The 18024-nt window shown below is 40.0% G+C and overlaps 1 protein-coding gene across 1 annotated transcript in view; it reads left to right on the forward strand.

Moving 5' to 3' along the window:
• The window catches only part of PCDH15 (protocadherin related 15), an 833394-nt gene that overhangs the window by 563821 nt on the left and 251549 nt on the right, over window positions 1–18024 (forward strand). The window contains 2 exon segments of the mRNA XM_042960326.1: window positions 5480–5559; window positions 15586–15679. Coding sequence (XP_042816260.1) covers window positions 5480–5559; window positions 15586–15679 — 174 coding nt within the window.

Below are 18024 nucleotides of genomic sequence, written 5' to 3' on the forward strand. Positions count from 1 at the left end.
CTAAGCACAGCGCTTATTGAGACAAATACTTTTGCGCCCCTGTTGGTGCTTCTGAAAAATGGGGGAGCTGAATTACATGCAGTGAGCTGTCTGGGTGAGCAGTTAGAAACAGCAGTGGCCTTGGTCTTTAAAGATATTCTTTGTCCTGCAAGCACAAATTAAAGGAAAATTAGCTTTGCCGTAGTTCACCATGTTGTCAAACATCTATCAGAAAACCAGTGACTGAATTCCATGATGTGCTAGCTATCCAAAGTGAGCATCGCTCAATCATGTAACCAAGGATATTTAACCTCGGGTTGTTTACGTGAGGCCACACAAAACATGAGCTGGTTTTCCATTTGCTTACCATTCCTTAAATTCATGAGGCATGTCCCCATGTCACTGCCTTTTCCTTGGCCGTGCCCTCTGCCAGAATTCCCTTCCCCACATGACTTGCTGTCTCCCCTTTCACAAGCGTCTGCCAACTTTTCACATTTTCCTGATGACCCGTACATGATGGCAAGCCTGCCTCCTCCCCTCCCTGTATGTCCTTCCCCAAATATTTTATATTACAGCTGCACTTACACAGATCTGAAAGCTGTATATTTTCATTAATTATTCTGCTTGGTCTCTGGCGCCCCCCCCTTACAGTACAAGCGGCACGAAGGAAGAATCCTTGTCTGTGTGGCTCCCGGAATTTTGTCTCATTGGAGCCTCAGTGCTTATTCACACAGCACAGACGGTTAATGAATATTTGGTGCATCAATGAGTGAATACTGTATGCGTTATTCTTGTTAGCTTCCTCTTATAGTCGGGCGTCCTGTCTGAGCGGAGGTGGCTCCAGGGCTGTGAATGAGGGGGTGGTTCTGGAACCTTCCCAGTTCATGCTGGGATAACCCCCCAGGGAGATGACCGCTCCCCCCCAGACCTTGCGTGAGAGGCTTACATTGGACTCGGCTCATCGAAAATAAAGGCATAGAAAATGTATGTGTACAAAGGATGAGAAATTCCCTTCTGTTCTATATGTCTAGTGTCTTAAGTGACACTAACCTCTCCCTTAAAAAAAAATTAAGTGTAAGTGTATTTATTTATTTTGAGAGAAAGAGAGAGCAGGAAAGGGGAAGAGAAGGAGAGAGAGGGAGGGAGGGAATCCCAAGCAGGCTCCACACTGTCAGTGCACAGCCAGGTGTGGGGCTCGATCCCATGAACCATGAGATCATGACCTGAGCCAAAATCAAGAGTCAGAGGTTTACCCGACTGAGCCACCCAGGCGCCCATGCCCTCTCTATTTTTCAGATGAAATGGTAACTATTAATTTCCATGTTAAAAAAAAAAAAAACAGATGTATCTTCCAATGAAGTAAGTTATAGGGAACTCTAATTGGAGTGGTAACAAAGCCCTTGGTCTTTCTCTTTCACCTACATGGTTACTGTGAGGTTTAAATGAGATGATGCATGCAAAGAACGTTCCCAGCACAAAGTAAGGAGTCAATCAATGTTAACTTAAGGATTCGCTGTTCAAAACCATATTTGAATTTCTGCCCATCATTCAGAGACAGCTGGCTAGACTCACATATAGAAAAAAAAAAAAGGACTATGTATAAAATGTTTTCAGAAAGGTATTTTAGGTCATAAATATGCATATGGTCAAATCTTATTACAAAGATCATTGCTTTTTCTGACTTTTCCATGTTTACCTTTTATGTCTTATTTCTTCCTTTAAAGCATGTCTTTCCCTAAATACTGACAGAAGGAGACACAGAGTATTTACACAAGTGCCGACACTTATAGTGGTTAGATTTCAGAGCTCTCGTCCAGATAACACCCTTCCCCCTTCCTTCCTTGACTGAGAAATTATAAATCCTCCCTAATTACTACACCACTGGCCACGGGTCCTAAAACAACCACAGAGGATTGGCTATAAGAATAAAAGAAACAAAACAATCAGATAAGGATTTCCTTCCAAATCCTGGGTCTTCAAGCTTTCTAGTGTGGGCACAACCTCATATAAGAATGAGGTAGTTGGGGGCACCTGGGTGGCTCAGCCGGTTAAGCTTCTGACTCTTGGTTTCAGCTCAGGTCATGAATGGTCTCATGGTTTGTGAGATCAAGTCCTGCATCCATGGAGCCTGCGAGGGATTCTCTCTCTCCCTCTCTGTGCCCCTCCCCTGCTCGTGCTCTCTCCCTCTCTCAAAATAAATAAAGAAACTTAAAAAAATTAAGTAGAAAAGAAGAATGAAGTAGGTGAGGTGCCTGGGTAGTTCAGTCGGTTGGGCATCCGACTCTTTATCTCAGCTCAGGTCTTGATCTCAGCTCAGGTCTTGATCTGAGTTCAGGCCTTGTGTTGCGCTCCATGCAAGGCATGGAACTTACTTAAAAATAAACCAACCAACAAACAAATCTTTTTAAAAAGTATGACATACGCAAAGTACCGGCTCTCACATTTCTTAAAGTCTCAGGCATTTAAAGGGCCAAACAAAACTGGAAGAAATATTTCAAGGTACCTCGGGAATTGAAAGTAATTAATGTGGATGAAAAAATGGGAAGCTCTTTAGGAATTTCTCTTTGTTATTATTTTGGTAACATAACAATATAATGACTTACATAAATACAATGATGCAACATTCACCATGCTCTCATCCCACAGCAATAATGTTAAGTGTTAGGGTAGACCTGATACATTAGAAGAAAGGCTAACATTAATCTGAACTTAACTGTATCCACACAAATCTATCTTGTTTCAGAATCCATTACTTCTGGCTCATTGAAAATACAAACAATAAATTGTCTCTCAGGAAACAACAACCACATGCCAATGAACAAATAAAAAGAAATTGATTATATCTATAACTATATGACAGGTAAAAATGACTGAGGAGCACCTGGGTGGCTCAGTCAGTTGAGAGTCTGACTTTGACTCAGGTCATGATCTCCCAGTTCACGGGTTCGAGCCCTATGTAGGGCTCTGTACTGACAGCTCAGAGCCTGGGACCTGCTTCTGTGTCTCCCTCTCTCTGTGCCCCTCCCCTAATTGCACTCTGTCTCTCTCTGTTTCTCAAAATGAATGAACATTAAATTTTTTTTTAAATGACTGATTGAAAGAGAAAAACAACAGAAAAAGTTCAGTGTGCACTTTTTAGTGGTAAAATGCAGTCTCTTAATGATGTAGGCAGCCCAGGTCTGAGGACACTGAGTGGGTCTCACAGGACCAGCCAGCCAGGAGGGTCCCTGACGTGCATAGGACAGAAGTGAAACATGAGCCAGCAGGAGGTGAGGGCACACTTTATTGAAGGTCCAGAGAGACCAGGTACGTACGGATAGAATGTCGGGGAGACTCGGAAAGGAAAGGAGAGAGAGTCTCCTCTTTGTTTAGAATCTGGGGTTTTTACTGAGGATCGTGGTCTGATGTACACTTCCCCTAACCAGTCAGACCAAGAAAAAACGTCCAGGTGTCCTCCATAGCTGACTTATTCCCTGAAGCCAAGAGTCTCGGCGTTGAGGTGTCTAACATTTCTCGGCGTTGAGAAATTCTAACAGAATTTCTAGGGTTCTGAAATTTCCCTAGCATGGCCTCAATCAGCCGTTCTTGTCCAATCACTCCTTAGATGTTTCTGTTATACTGGAAGACTCCAAAGAAATCATTAACTCCTTGTGCCTTGCAAGGATATAGTACAAGACGTGAATAAGGTGAGGGTCGGTCTTAGTCAGAAAGGAAGCTGGAAAATGAGTAAAAAGCAGATTTTTATGGACTCCTTTGGTCTCCCTGTCTCACCAATATAGCATAATTCTGTGTTTCTTCAAAAGTTGACTGTGTCATTATTTGTAGTTCTGTTTTATCTTTTTTGGCTAATACTTGCCTGGCAAAGAACAAGAAATGATGAAAATATGAAGCATCTGCGATCAATTCCATTGAGCCTGTTTAAAAACGATATTTTTTTTCTTGCTCTCTACTCTCAGATTTCTATTATAATTAATTTTAGATTTTAAATTAAAAGTTTAGATTTAGACATATATGGAATGTTTCAAAGATATTACCCTAGGTAGTTTATTATTTCATTGTATCTTACTATTTTATTCCATTGTGTTTTATTGTGTATCTGTAATAATGTAATAGTGTTACTCAAAAGAAATAAAACGTAGGTCTGAAAAAAGTGATCACTTTGCTTAATTTGGGGCGCCTGGGTGGCTCAGTCGGTTAAGCGTCCGACTTCGGCTGACGTCATGATCTCTCGGTTTGTGAGTTCGACTCCTGTGCTGGGCTCTGTGCTGACCGCTCAGAGCCTGGAGCCTGCTTCCGATTCTGTGTCTCCCTCTCTCTCTGCCCCTCCCCCGTTCATGCTGTGTCTCTCTCTGTCTCAAAAATAAATAAACGTTAAAAAATTTTTTTAAAAAAATAAAATAAAATTTGACTGCAGGGAGGGTACAAGGGAAACATCAGGGCCACCAGGAAGATGGTCATTATTGGGATCCATGAAGAAGACAGTAGTGGGGAAGGGGATCAGATACAGATTTACACTGCAGACAGTTTGGGGATGGACCCAGTGGGATTTGCTGATGGGGTGCACTGGAGAGTAGGAATGAGCAATTAAAGTCAAGATATGAGACCTGAGCAAGAAGGGGGGTGGGGGTTGCAGTCGCCACGATCACTGAGATAACTAAGACTGAGAACAGTAGGCTGTTGTTTTCTTGAGGGCAGAGGAGGGAGAGAGAGAGAGCAGGATTTGGGGTTTTGAACATTTTAAATTGGGGATGATTGTCACTCATCCAACTGGGTGTTCAGGTGGGCAGGGGATATGCCTGAAATGCTGAGGAAAGGCTGGGGTTAGGGATATATACTCAAAGTCCAAAGCTATAGGTTTTGTCTTCTCTGAATTGAGTGAAGGTGGGGAAAAAGAAAAAAAAAAAAAAGTAACAGTTTTTGGAAACTTTCAACGCACCAGATGTTAGTCTGTGTGCCCAGACATAAATCATTTCAGTTAAACCTCCCAATAGTGATTAACGTTTGTATTGTTCTAGTTCTCATTTACAAATGAAGAAATTGAAAAATAATCACATATTTAGTCAGTGGAGCCAGTTTTGAATTCGGGCTTTTGGCTTCAAGTTCGAGATTCTTAACCACAAAGCTTCCTGACTCAATATATTCTCAGCAGAAAAAGGAATTTCTCTGCACTGCAAACATTTATGCAGAGTGTAGCGATACTCTCGGGTAAAATTAAATACACAGACCTTAGGAAAGTCATTACTATATTTCCACGCCAGGTAGGATTACGTATGTGTGAAGAAAATACTATTCTTACTCACTACTTTCACATGAGATAAAATGACAGGATGCTGAGGTCAGATATGAAATTCTGTATTTTACCTCCTGCCATCAGCTCATTGTTTATTCTTTAAGAGTCTCATGGATATCCTGTAATGTTGGTTTCAAGCTTCTATATTATACTGTACTGACTAGGAGGGCATCAATCACTTGATAATTTAGTCGTGTTTTCTCTCTGAAGGCAACTGATCGAGAGGGAGACCCAATAACATATGCCATTGAGAATGGAGATCCCCAGCGAGTTTTTAATCTTTCAGAAACGTAAGTTAAAAATGATTTCAAAATTTATTTAAAAAAAAAAAGCATTAAACAATGTATTGGTACCAAGGGAACAGACTTCTAATCAGAGACTTTCAGCTGTTTGTAGTTTTATTTTACTTTTTGTTCCCCGTGAATGTTAATGAGGTCTGGGGGTGGGGGATAATTCTGAATTCAGAAATATTACCCAGGAGACTATTTATTTTAAACATTTTTACTAGGTAAAATCCACTGAGGTGGAAACATTTTATTTGTAGGCTGGGATTAATTAGATCCCTTTAAAGTTGTCAGTTACTCATAATAACAAGGGCATTTCTACAAAGAGTAACGTGGCGCTAAATTGTTCATTCAAAGAGAATTGTGTAAGACAAAGCATAAATTCCAAGTTAAAGTACCACCAAAATCCATCCTTCAGTTTTTGAGTAAAGTACATATAGTCTTAAACAGCTCACACAAAATATTGAGTGTCCCTGCCATGCCTCCTGGGGTCTTATCAGTGTGGCTGTACCCAGCTCTCTGAGCACAGCAGAGACATGTTAGTCATCACCAGGAGAAAGTCAGGAGGAACACTGAACCCTTGAGAGATCACTGGCTTCCTTCTGCAAGATCACAGTAGGCTTGCTTCTGTCCCACATGGCTGGTCATTAAAGAGTCATGTTCGCTACCTCTCTGGTTCTTTCTGTGCGGCCCTGAGTTGCTTTACTCCCTAAAAGTATGGAAGCCTAAAGTTGGCCCATGGTTATAAAGTGAACATTTTGACAAATGACCCAGGCATTGCTTCAGTCTCACAAACATGTGGTACATAAGGCCAACTCAAGGGAGCCATGTGTGGTCACTGGTCTTGGGAAAAGCACCTACAATGTCAAGTCGACTAGGATGTTCCAACTGTGAGTTAGTACACAGTTAGAAACAGTATTGCTCAGACTTTTAGATTTCACACATGAGTAAACTTCCATTTAAAAAATGGAAAGACTTAACTATTTTGAATTTTATCCAATAGGTATGTACAGATCTCAAGTAGCTAAAGTTTACAATCATCCTGAAATGAATAAAACTTTTTCAAGGGACATTTTTCACTGTAATCAAGACTGTGTGGTACTTGTATTAAAATACAGGTACAGATCACTAGAATAAAGGTAAGGGTCTAGAATTAACCCCTAACATTTATGGCCAATCGGTTCCCTCCACCCAAAAAAAAAGTCCAAAACAATCCCATCAGGAAAGAATAATCTTTTCAATAAATCAAGTTTGGGGCAACATACAAAAGAATGAAGTTTTATCTTTATCTTCATGCCATTTGCAAAGATTAACTCAACTGGATTATAGACCTGAATATTAGAGATAAAAAAATTTGTATAACTGTTAGAAGAAAATACAGTAAATCTGTAGGCAATGTTTTTTTTAGATATGACACTAACATACAAGTGATTAAATGTCAAGATGAATAAGTTGGACTTCAACAAAATTTGGAAAATACATAATTTAGAGGACACTATCAAGAAAGTGAAGACCACACTCAGCCTGAGAGAAAATATTTTCTTTAAATCTTTATTCATTTTTGAGAGAGAGAGAGAGAGAGAGAGAAAGCAGGGGAGGTCAGAGAGAGGGGGGACAGAGGATCCAAAGAAGGCTCTGAGCTGTCAGCACAGAGCCTGATGTGGGGCTTGAACCCATGAACCATGAAATCGACCTGAGCGGAAGTCAGATGCTTAACTCACTGAGCCACCCACATTCCCCTTAAATAAAGCAGATAATAAAGGACATACGTATAGAGAGAGTATATAAAGAACCATTACAACTCAAAAGTAAACAAAGAAATAACCCAAATAAAAATGGACAGGAATTTGAATAGACATTTCTCCAAAGAAGCTACATGAATGGCCAGTAAGCACATGGAAATTCAGTCACGATCAATTATCATTAGGGGAATGCAGGTGAAAATCACAAGGCACTGCTTCTCACCTCCTTTGAGTGTCTATACTGACAAAGAAAGGAGGTGGCTGAGGACTTGGAGATTTGAGTCCTCATATATTCCTGGAGGGGTAGTAAAATAAGTGTGTACTTTGGAAAACAATGTGTCGTCTTCTTTTTAAAAAATTTTTTTTTTATGTTTATTGATTTTTGAGACAGAGAGAGACAGAGCATGAACAGGGGAGGGGCAGAGAGAGGGAGACACAGAATCCGAAACAGGCTCCAGGCCCCAAGCCGTCAGCACAGGGCCTGACGCGGGGCTTGAACTCACGGACCTTGAGATCATGACCCGAGCCGAAGTCAGACGCTCAACCGACTGAGCCACCCAGGTGCCCCACAATGTGTCGTCTTCTAATGTTACACACAGAGTCACCATATAACCCAGTAATTCTACCCGTATCTGCTCAAGAAATGAAAACATACATCCACATAAAAAGTTGCACAAATATATGCACAACAGAATTATTTACAAGAGCAGAATGTGGAAGCAACTCAAATGTCCATGTACGGATGAATGGATGAACAAAATGTACATCCATACACCGGAATCCTTTGTCAATAAAGGAGAACATAGTGCTGACACCCACTACAACATGGATGAGCCTTGAAAACATTATACTGAGTGGAAAAAGTTGTTCACAAAGGACCACACATAGTATAATTCCACTTTTACGAAATGTCCAGAATAGGCCAATCTCTAGGGACAAAAACAGGACACTAGTGGTTGCCTAGGGCTGGGGGTGGGAGAGAATAGGGAGTCACTGACAGTGGACCATGCTAACAGTGAAGAACGCATTCTAAAGTTGATTGTCCTGATGGTCAGACGGCTCTGCAAATAACTAAAATTCATGGAATTGTACCATGAAATGGTACGAATTTGATCACATGTGAATTACATATGAATAAAACAAAAATTCATGGAATTGTACCCTGTGAATGGGTGAATTTGATTACCTGTGAATTACACGTTCCTAATGCTGTTTTTTTTTTTTTTAACGTTTATTTATTTTTGAGACAGAGAGAGACAGAGCATGAACGGGGGAGGGGCAGAGAGAGAGAGGGAGACACAGAATCGGAAGCAGGCTCCAGGCTCTGAGCCATCAGCCCAGAGCCCGACGCGGGGCTCGAACTCACGGACCGCGAGATCGTGACCTGAGCTGAAGTTGGACGCTTAACCGACTGAGCCACCCAGGCGCCCCTTTAATGCTGTTTTTAAAAAAGACAAGAATGAACCTTTCACCTGCCCTCATGAGCAGGAAGCCCAGGCCTTACTGTCTGTTAAGGATTTCCATGCCTGTGTTTACCTGCTTCTCCCTTGAGGCTGAAGGATTTCCAGCTGCTAGCTGTGACATCTGATGAGCCACCAACTTTACCAAAGCAATTCTCCACCCAAGCTGCTCCCATAGCAAGGGTTTCTCTGCTTCTTCTCTCATCTCAGCTTTTGTGTGACCTAACTAGGTCACAGAGGTTCTTCAAGGTGTGAAAGATGTCAGGGCAGCCTCCTCCTTGTCTAAATTGACCACAGTTCTTGATACTTGGCCCCCACCTCAACTCAGACAGCCATCTTCTTAAATGCAAGATGCTTCTGGGACAGCCTGTGTCCAGAACATCCCTGTGATGACGGCACGGTCTCCTTTGATGATCATTCTTGATTCAGAGTCCACGACGCTGGGTTTGTTGCTTTCTACCTAGGGTCATTTTATTTCAGCCACCTCAGAGCTGTTGCTGTCATTATATTTGCAGGCTGCCCTCGACCATTACCAATATATTTCAATATTCAATGAATATATTAATTGAATATATTCGTTACCAATATATTCCCCATTTGAAATGTGGGAAAATTGAAATTTTAATCCCTTCCCTCTCTGAAATTTCTGGGCTAATTGTGAAAATGAGTGCCACTGGTTCTGTGTAAGTTTTAAGGATTCAAATACTTCAGGTACTCTTTTAGCAAGTAATAGAAAATAGGGGCACCTGGGTAGCTCAGTCGGTTAAGCATCTGACTCTTGGTTTCAGCTCAGCTCATAATCTCACAGCTCTTGAGTTCGAGCCCCGCTACTGGTGCAGAACCTGCTTGAGATTCTTTCTCCTTCTCTCCCTCTCTCTCTCCTCCTCCCCTCCCTCTTTCTCTCAAAATAAGTAAAATAAACCTAAAAAAAAACTAATAGGAAAGAAATAATGGTCTACCTTAGGAGACACTATAAGTTATACAGTTAATGTTTCCAGTTACATTTTCCTTCTTCAAACAAAAAAAAAAGTATATATTCATGTTTACTTTAAATATTATATTATTTTGTGCTATGATACAAATTTTAGCAATAATCATTATTACAATCCCATTAACTTACTTTTTTCTATTGAAATAAAAATATGCCAAAGGTTTTTGTAAATCTTTAAAAACATCAGTAGTGATAAATAATCACTTCAATGCTAATATAGATCTACAGAATGTTGCACTGTTATATACATATTAATGTATTGGATTAGTCATTTAGCCATGAAAGGAACACACTCTTTAAAGGAAATAACTTGTTCTTCAAAATCACAGCCATCTTTCATGAAAATCATTCCATGCCATGCATTAAATGACCAGATCTGTGTGGTTCTGTAACGTACTGAATTATTTTAACAACTTCTCATGGTGTCTTGTCACTAGTTGCACATGATACAGCAAATATTTATTCACCAAACATTGACAGAGAAGTAAACATTTAAACAAAATATATTTAAAAACTTCCTTTATAGTACGATGGCCAAATATCTAAGTTACTATTGCAGGACGGTGAGGAATTCCTATAGACAGAATTGTAAAGAGCATATGAGTTTAATGCAAAAGTTAAAAAGCTAAACAGAAGACCCTCAAAGAGTTATATCTGCCCGTGGTTAGAATTTTATTTGAAAATTCTTTTACCTTCACTGCCATTGTGCTCATTTTCTACATGACTACATTCATTTTGATACCAAGTTTAAGGCTTGATTATACTTTTCACATCAGTGTGAACTTTATGATTTCCCTGAAGATTAAATAACATATAACAAAGTGATATGCATTTGCTTTTCTGTCAACCCTACTTTCAAAATACGTATTCAGACGAACTGCTTCTCACGCCTTTCACCCCCCCTTTGCCCCTGCCACAGTCTGCTTCCCTCAACCGCAGCCCACACCTGCCTCCTCCTGTCAGTCTGCCTTTGTTAACCACTAATCACTATTTAACACGAACACCATGTCCAACGTGCAGCAACCACACACTTGCGGGTACACTCTATCCTCTCTCCGTGTTATTTCAGGTACACTCTGTCCTCTCTGCATGTCATTTCAGGTACACTCTGTCCTCTCTCGATGTCATTATTTCAGGTACACTCTGTCCTCTCTAGATGTCATCGTGAAGCCTGAAACATGATGCCCGCAGGCAACATGATAAATCTCTGAATGACACAGATACTTGTGAGTGTAAACAATATTAAATCACAGCCAGTAGAATGTACTGAAAACGCTTAAAGGAAGCGTACAGTAGGAGCATGGAATCTGTGAGATCATTTTTCTCAGCCCATGACGCGGCTACTCTACAGTGTTTCCTCATCAACAGGGCAGTTGGAGAAATGGTAACTTGGAGATGCAGGTTCTCAATGCAGACTGGTTTGTTTGGAAGAAGATACCCTCCACGACATTTTATTTGCATTGTGTAAACAAGTTTGGAACTCCATCATTATGGTTAGGCAAACCAACTCATGTCTTACAGAGCTTGATTTTGTCCAGCACGACTCATTTCAGAAACATAGCCTTCACGTTTGCTGAGGGGATTCTGTGCGATATAATTAATACAGTTGAAGTGAAATTCACATGGCATAATACGAACCATGTCAAAGTGAACGATTCAGAGGCATTTAGCAGACTTACCACATTGCACAACTACCCCTTGTATCTTGTTCTGGAATATCTTTATTACTCCAAAATAAGTACGTGGCTGCCGACCCCCCTTGTATCTTGTTCTGGAATATCTTTATTATTCCAAAAGGAGACCCGACCCATTATGTAAGCGGCTGCCCCCTATCCGTCCCTCCGTTTACCCCTGGCAACCAGCAATTTATGTTCTGTCTCTACGGATTTATCTATTGTCCATATTTCCTATAAATGGAATAATACATGTGAATGTTGTGTCTGGCTTTTTTCGCTTAGCCTAAGGTTTTGCAGTTCAGCCACGTTGAAGCATGGGTCAGGACTTCATTCCTTTCTATACCTGTGTAGTATCTCATGGAGTGCGTGTGCCCTCTTTTCATCCATTCATAATTGGATGGCCATTTGGACAGTTTTTCTAGGTCTTGGCTGTTGTGAATACTGTCACTATGAGCACATATGTACATGTATTTAAGAATCTGTTTTCAGTTCTCCTGAGTATATTCCTGGAATTGCAATTGCAGGGTCATACTGTCATTTTATGTTTACTTTTTGAGGAACTGCCAGACTGTTTCCCACAGTGACTGGACCATTTTACATTCCCACCAGCAATGTGCTAGCATTCCGACTGATTCCTTTCTATCTTTCTCAACATGTTATTTTCCCATTTGTTTTGTTAATGGTATGCATCCTAGTGAGTGTGAAATGGGAGTTCATTGCAGTTTTGGTTTAGTTCCCTGCTGATTCATGATGTTGAGTATCCTTCCATGTGCTTTTTGCTCACTTGTGTATCTTTGTTGGAGAAATGTCTGTTCAAGTCCTTTGCCTAATTTTTTTTAATGTTTATTTATTTTTGAGACGGAGACAGAGTGTGAGTGGGGGAGGGGCACAGAGAGAGGGAGGCACAGAATCCGAAGCAGCTTCCAGGCTCCGAGCTGTCGACGGAGTCACCCAGGCGCCCCTCTTTGCCTAATTTTTAATTGAGTTGTTTGTATTTTTGTTGTTGAGTTTTAAGAATCCTTTATCCGTTTGCTGAGCCAGACTCTTATCAGATATAGGATTTGCAAATCTTTTCTCCCATTTTGTATATTTCTTCCACTCTATTGGTGATGTCCTTTGATGCCAAAAATTCTTAATTTTGGTGAAGTCCAATATACCTATTTTTTTTTTCTGTTGCTGCTCAGGCTTTTAGTGTCATATTTAAGAATCTATTGTCAAATCCAAGATCATGAAGATTTATCTCCAAGTTTTTGTCTAAGAGTTTCATGGTTTCAGTACTTATATTAGATTTTTCATTCGTTTTGAGTTAACTTCCATCTATGGTGTAATAAGACAGTCCAAGGTCATTCTTTCACGTGTCGATCTCCACTTGCCCTGGCACCATTTGTTTAAGAGACGAATCTTTCCCTGTTGAATAATCTTCATGCTTGTTGAAAACCAACTGGCTGCAGATGCATGGGTTTATCTCTGGACTCTCAGTGCTACCCCACTCCCCAGTATATGTGGGTGCTTCTCAATGTCCTGGTTTCCCAAGAAACTCTCTGCCCACCTTTTCTTCCAGGCCTCCAGCACTCTATTGTACACCTCAGCTGTAATCTTTTGCCTCAGGTGACTGCAGGGTGCTCCCCGCCTTACAGTGTTTTCTAGAAAAACCCACTGCTTTTCTGCCTCTAGTAAGTTCTGGGTTAGACGAAATAAAGGCAAGAACCATGCATCATTCCTTCAGGCATCCCCCAGACCTACAAACACAATTCTTGGTGGATAAGGGTAGCACTGGGGATGCTGGCTTCCATCTTCAAGACCACTGATGTCACCCCTGTGTGATACATTTTCAGTCATGCAAAATTTATGTAGCACTATTATTGTTTTAACATAAACGGTTCTTACATACTTTTAATATATGAACGTACAAGATTTACTGCATTCCTAGATGCAGCCCAGTGTATTTGAACTATAGTTCCAGCCAGCTGGTAGGAACACTCGCCCTTGCCAATTGTTTCAGGAATTTCAGGAAAGCATGCTTATGTGTATCCATCAGCTAGTCCTTCAGCTATAAATACCAAAAGATACTACTTATCCTTTCTCTCCTTCTCTGTCTCCCAAATATCCTGCCCAACTGCCTACTGCACTGGGCACAAGGCACACATTGTATTGAGCAAGGAGCTATCTTTGTAACAATTACCAGACCATTAAAAATTAGCTGTTTAATTATAATATGGCTGTAAATGGGAATACTATATAAATTTCTAGAGATTTTCTAATTTAATGTACAAGGAAGAACATAGATATTAGAACCTGAAACCAAGGGGAAAAACAGAAAGCAATAACTCAGTTTTCTTTTTTCTTTCATTGTCCTATGGCTAGGGCTTTCAGATTTTCTGTTTAAGTTGCTTGTGAGTAAGTCTCAGAAGCAATAATGTCTTACTTTTGTCTTGAAGTCATTTTAGAATGAGATTATCTAAACCATCTGAGGTGTGGGAAGTTAATCCAAAAGCCATTGTTATGAACAACTCTGGGTTGTCAGTTCTTTTGACAAAACATTTAAAAATGTACCACTAATGGGGCGCCTGGGTGGCTCAGTCTTTTAAGCGGCCGACTTCGGCTCAGGTCACGATCTCGCGGTCCGTGAGTTCAAGCCCCGCGTCGGGCTCTGTGCTGACAGCTCAGAGCCTGGAGCCTGTTTCAGATTCTGTGTCTCCCTCTCTCTCTGCCCCTCCCCTGTTCATGCTCTGTCTCTCTCTGTCTCAAAAATAAATAAACGTTAAAAAAATTTTTTTTTAAATAAAAATGTACCACTAGTAAACTTTGTTTTCTGTAGTTATACCATATGCTAGAACTTTTTAAAGTCCATTCTATCAACAACAATAATATAAAGCAAATAGAGTAACCGTGACTCTGACTTTGATTCATTGGTGTTAACTCTTTTTACCCAACTACCATGTATGATGTGAATTGCTTAAATTCCGCTGTAACAATAAAAGCACTTGTGTCAAAATGTGAAAGCCTTCTATCAGTCAGAAACAAATTATGTTTTTATGCTTGAATAAATATTTTAATGCTTTATTATATTAATATAACCTCTCCTCCACAATAGATACTCGGTAGGCCTTTATTAAAATGTCACATATCAGATGTCAGATTGTAAAATCTGAGATAAAAATTTGGGGATTTGTTTTGGAGAGGACTAGAAGTAACCAAACTGTTATAAGACAAATTACATTGGAGAAGAAAGTATTAACTATTTGGACACATTGATTTTAAACAGTGAAAGGGTAAGAAGTAGTATTAAAATATTTTAATTATGAGAATTTGTCCAAAGGCTGTTCATCTCCCATTATATATAATAAATAAAATAAAGAAATATCTAAATTTCAAAAGAATAACAAAATGATACAGTTGTTAGTATATCCAACAACTTCTGTTTTTTTATAAATTATAAAATGGGAGAGTGAATGCTCATAAAATTATGTTTCCTTAAAAAGAATATAAAATATTGCGGTCTGAATCCTCTTTGGAAAATAGTGTAATGTATCTAAATCTGATTACTATGGAGAATAAAAATAAATATTACAAAAATAATCCTAATACCCATGAAAGTTTTAACATTTTACTGTATATTTTCTAATTTTCTACAATGAGCCTCCATTGTTTTGAAACTGGGAAAGAAAAAAAAATAAATGTTAATCACTAGGGTTTGTCAAAGATAGAATTTGGATATTTGCATTTCCAGTATGGGCACATACATGAGGATGAACAAGAATGATGCTATGTATTAGTTCTAACAAACTATTCCTTGATTCAAAGGGTTATGAAACTACTAACGAGTAATGCAGCCTTTTACCTTTGAAATAATCATAAACAAGATAGATATCTTTCTTCCCAAAATGAATTAAGAGTAGTTTTATTTTTCTCTTGGAGGCTGGAGAATCAGCTCAGTTATCTCATTCAGTTTGGGAGTTTTTCATTGTCACTAACAAGCTCATCAGCCTTAAAGGGTTTTTTTTAATCATCAACATGAATCCTAGAATCAGGCATCTTAAATATTGAGGCTACATTTGCTGAAGGGGCAAAACCTGTCAAGAGTAGTTCCCATGGGAGGAAGACTCCCTGTGACATAAGATCTTTGTGTGTCTTATCTGTTTGTTTGTTTTCTCTGTCACTAGTACTGGGATTCTAACCTTAGGGAAAGCCCTGGACAGGGAGAGCACGGATCGCTACATTCTGATCGTCACTGCTTCCGATGGCAGGCCGGACGGGGTGAGTACTTGGCCTGGGGACCGATGGGTTGTAAGCACAGTGCAGGAGAAACCGAGAGACTTGTAGTCTGATACTCCGAAACAATGTGTCACCATCCTGAGTCCGGGAATAATCTCTTTCACGAGGAGCAGCTCCTTAAATTACTTGGGGAAGTGGCTTTGTCTCCAATGCACTCTTTTTTTTTTTTTTTTTTTTTTTTTTTAATTTTTTTTTTTTCAACGTTTTTTATTTATTTTTTTTGGGACAGAGAGAGACAGAGCATGAACGGGGGAGGGGCAGAGAGAGAGGGAGACACAGAATCGGAAACAGGCTCCAGGCTCCGAGCCATCAGACCAGAGCCTGACGCGGGGCTCGAACTCACGGACCGCGAGATCGTGACCTGGCTGAAGTCGGACGCTTAACCGACTGCGCCACCCAGGCGCCCCTCCAATGCACTCTTTTAATAGATGAACCTATACTCTGAATCTCTTAGGAACAGAATAGATATTTGTGATTGACATTCTTACCCAACTCGTGGGGAAATTGAAGTCTAACAGCCTAGAATGCAGTCCATGGACAGCATCACCTGCCCTGCGCCCCAAAATGTGTCCTGGCTGTTTTACCCTATCGCAACCTGTTCCCTTTAATGTCAGTTTTTGGTGGGGGTGGCGGGCTGCAGATAAATGTCTTGAAGCACTTAGGAAACCAAGTTGACTGATTCCACAGGTCATTTGTAAGCAGCACTCAGGGTCCTGACTAACCCTTGGTGATGGAAGTGCTTTACATGGCCCATAATTCCAGACAGGATAAATTTTGTTTAGTCCTTCTGGAGTGTTTTAAAATCATTTGACTGTATTCTTTAAACCACCTTGCTTACAACCAAAACTGTTCTAATTTTTAAACACTGTAACATTTCAATTGTTGGTAACAGGTCATTAGACTTTTTTCAACATTTCTATGACACGGAGTAGTTTTCTGTTTAGTGAGATGCTTACAGGCAACTCAGCACGTTATAGGCCAATTCAGTACCGTTCTCTGGAAATAATTTCAGATTCAGGTTGGGAGCATAGGTGAGGCTCACCCAATTACAATAGCAGCATAGCTCCACCTGACTTGAAATTAATTGATTGATCTGTATGGTAGGTTGATTGGGGGCGTATGATGCTCTCCTCACACTTATTTGAAGAGGATTGCTCAGAAAATTAATCAATGCATCTGCCAATAATAAGCCATTTGCCATTTCTCAAACATTAGGTAGAACAGTTATGTGTAGAAAATAAAATAGAGTAAAACCTTGGTTTGCGTGCATAATTCGTTCTGAAAACATGCTTGTAATCCAAAGCACTCGTCTATCAAAGCAAATTTCAAGAACCATTGGCTCAATTGTGATTATGTGACATTCAGCATCACGTACCACTCAAGTATTACAAGATGTCGCTCATTTATCAAGTTACAATTTGTTAGAAATGTTTGCCCATCTTGGGGAACGCCCGCAGAACAAGTTATTCACATTCCAAGGTTTTGCTGTATACAGGACAGTCTGAGTAAATAGTGTGGCCAGGACAAAGTACTTAGCTGTGTGAAGAAAAATAAAACTGAGATTAAGTTTTAATCCTTGATTAAGGATTAATCAAGGTGTCCTTGATTAAGAGTGTGCCTGGGTTAGAGCTACATGAAGAAGGCAGTGGGAGTCTCAAGAAGAAAACAAGTGAAGGCTTTGCTGTATGGTGGAAGACTAATTGCTAACTTGGCCAGGAAATAATGGAGGGAGGATCCTGAAGAATTACTCAGCATGGAGGAAGGGGTGTCATTAGATTGAAGTAAAATAAACAAGGAGCACTCAGGTCAGCTATTAGAATAGAAAAAAAGAAAACACAGCTTTGGGATGCATCACGTTACAAATCAGATGTTAAAGGCAGTGATATTAGCTAGGAACCTTTTAAAAATCATTCCTTAGACAAGAGAACAGATAGAAAATAAGTAGTATATTAAGATATCTGGTATAGTGTCAATCCACTGATTATGGGTTTGTCCACATCAAAAACAGAGTATCAATTATGGGTTAAATATAGTGGTTTAATTTCTTCTAGAGCATTTTTCTTTCTTTTTTTTAAAATTTTTTTCAATGTTTATTTATTTTTGAAGGAAAGGGAGAGAGAGCATGAGCGGGCGAGGGGCAGAGAGAGAGAGAGACACAGAATTAGAAGCAGGTTCCAGGCTCTGAGCTGTCAGCACAGCTGACACAAACCACGAGATCATGTTCTGAGCTGAAGTCGGAAGCTCAACCGACTGGAGCCACCCAGGCATCCGGAGAGCATTTTTTTTTTTTTTTCTGGTTACTTGTGTATTTCAGACCCCTTGGACAG

The sequence above is a fragment of the Panthera tigris genome, chromosome D2 (assembly GCF_018350195.1).
Source record: "Panthera tigris isolate Pti1 chromosome D2, P.tigris_Pti1_mat1.1, whole genome shotgun sequence".
Taxonomy (NCBI): domain Eukaryota; kingdom Metazoa; phylum Chordata; class Mammalia; order Carnivora; family Felidae; genus Panthera; species Panthera tigris.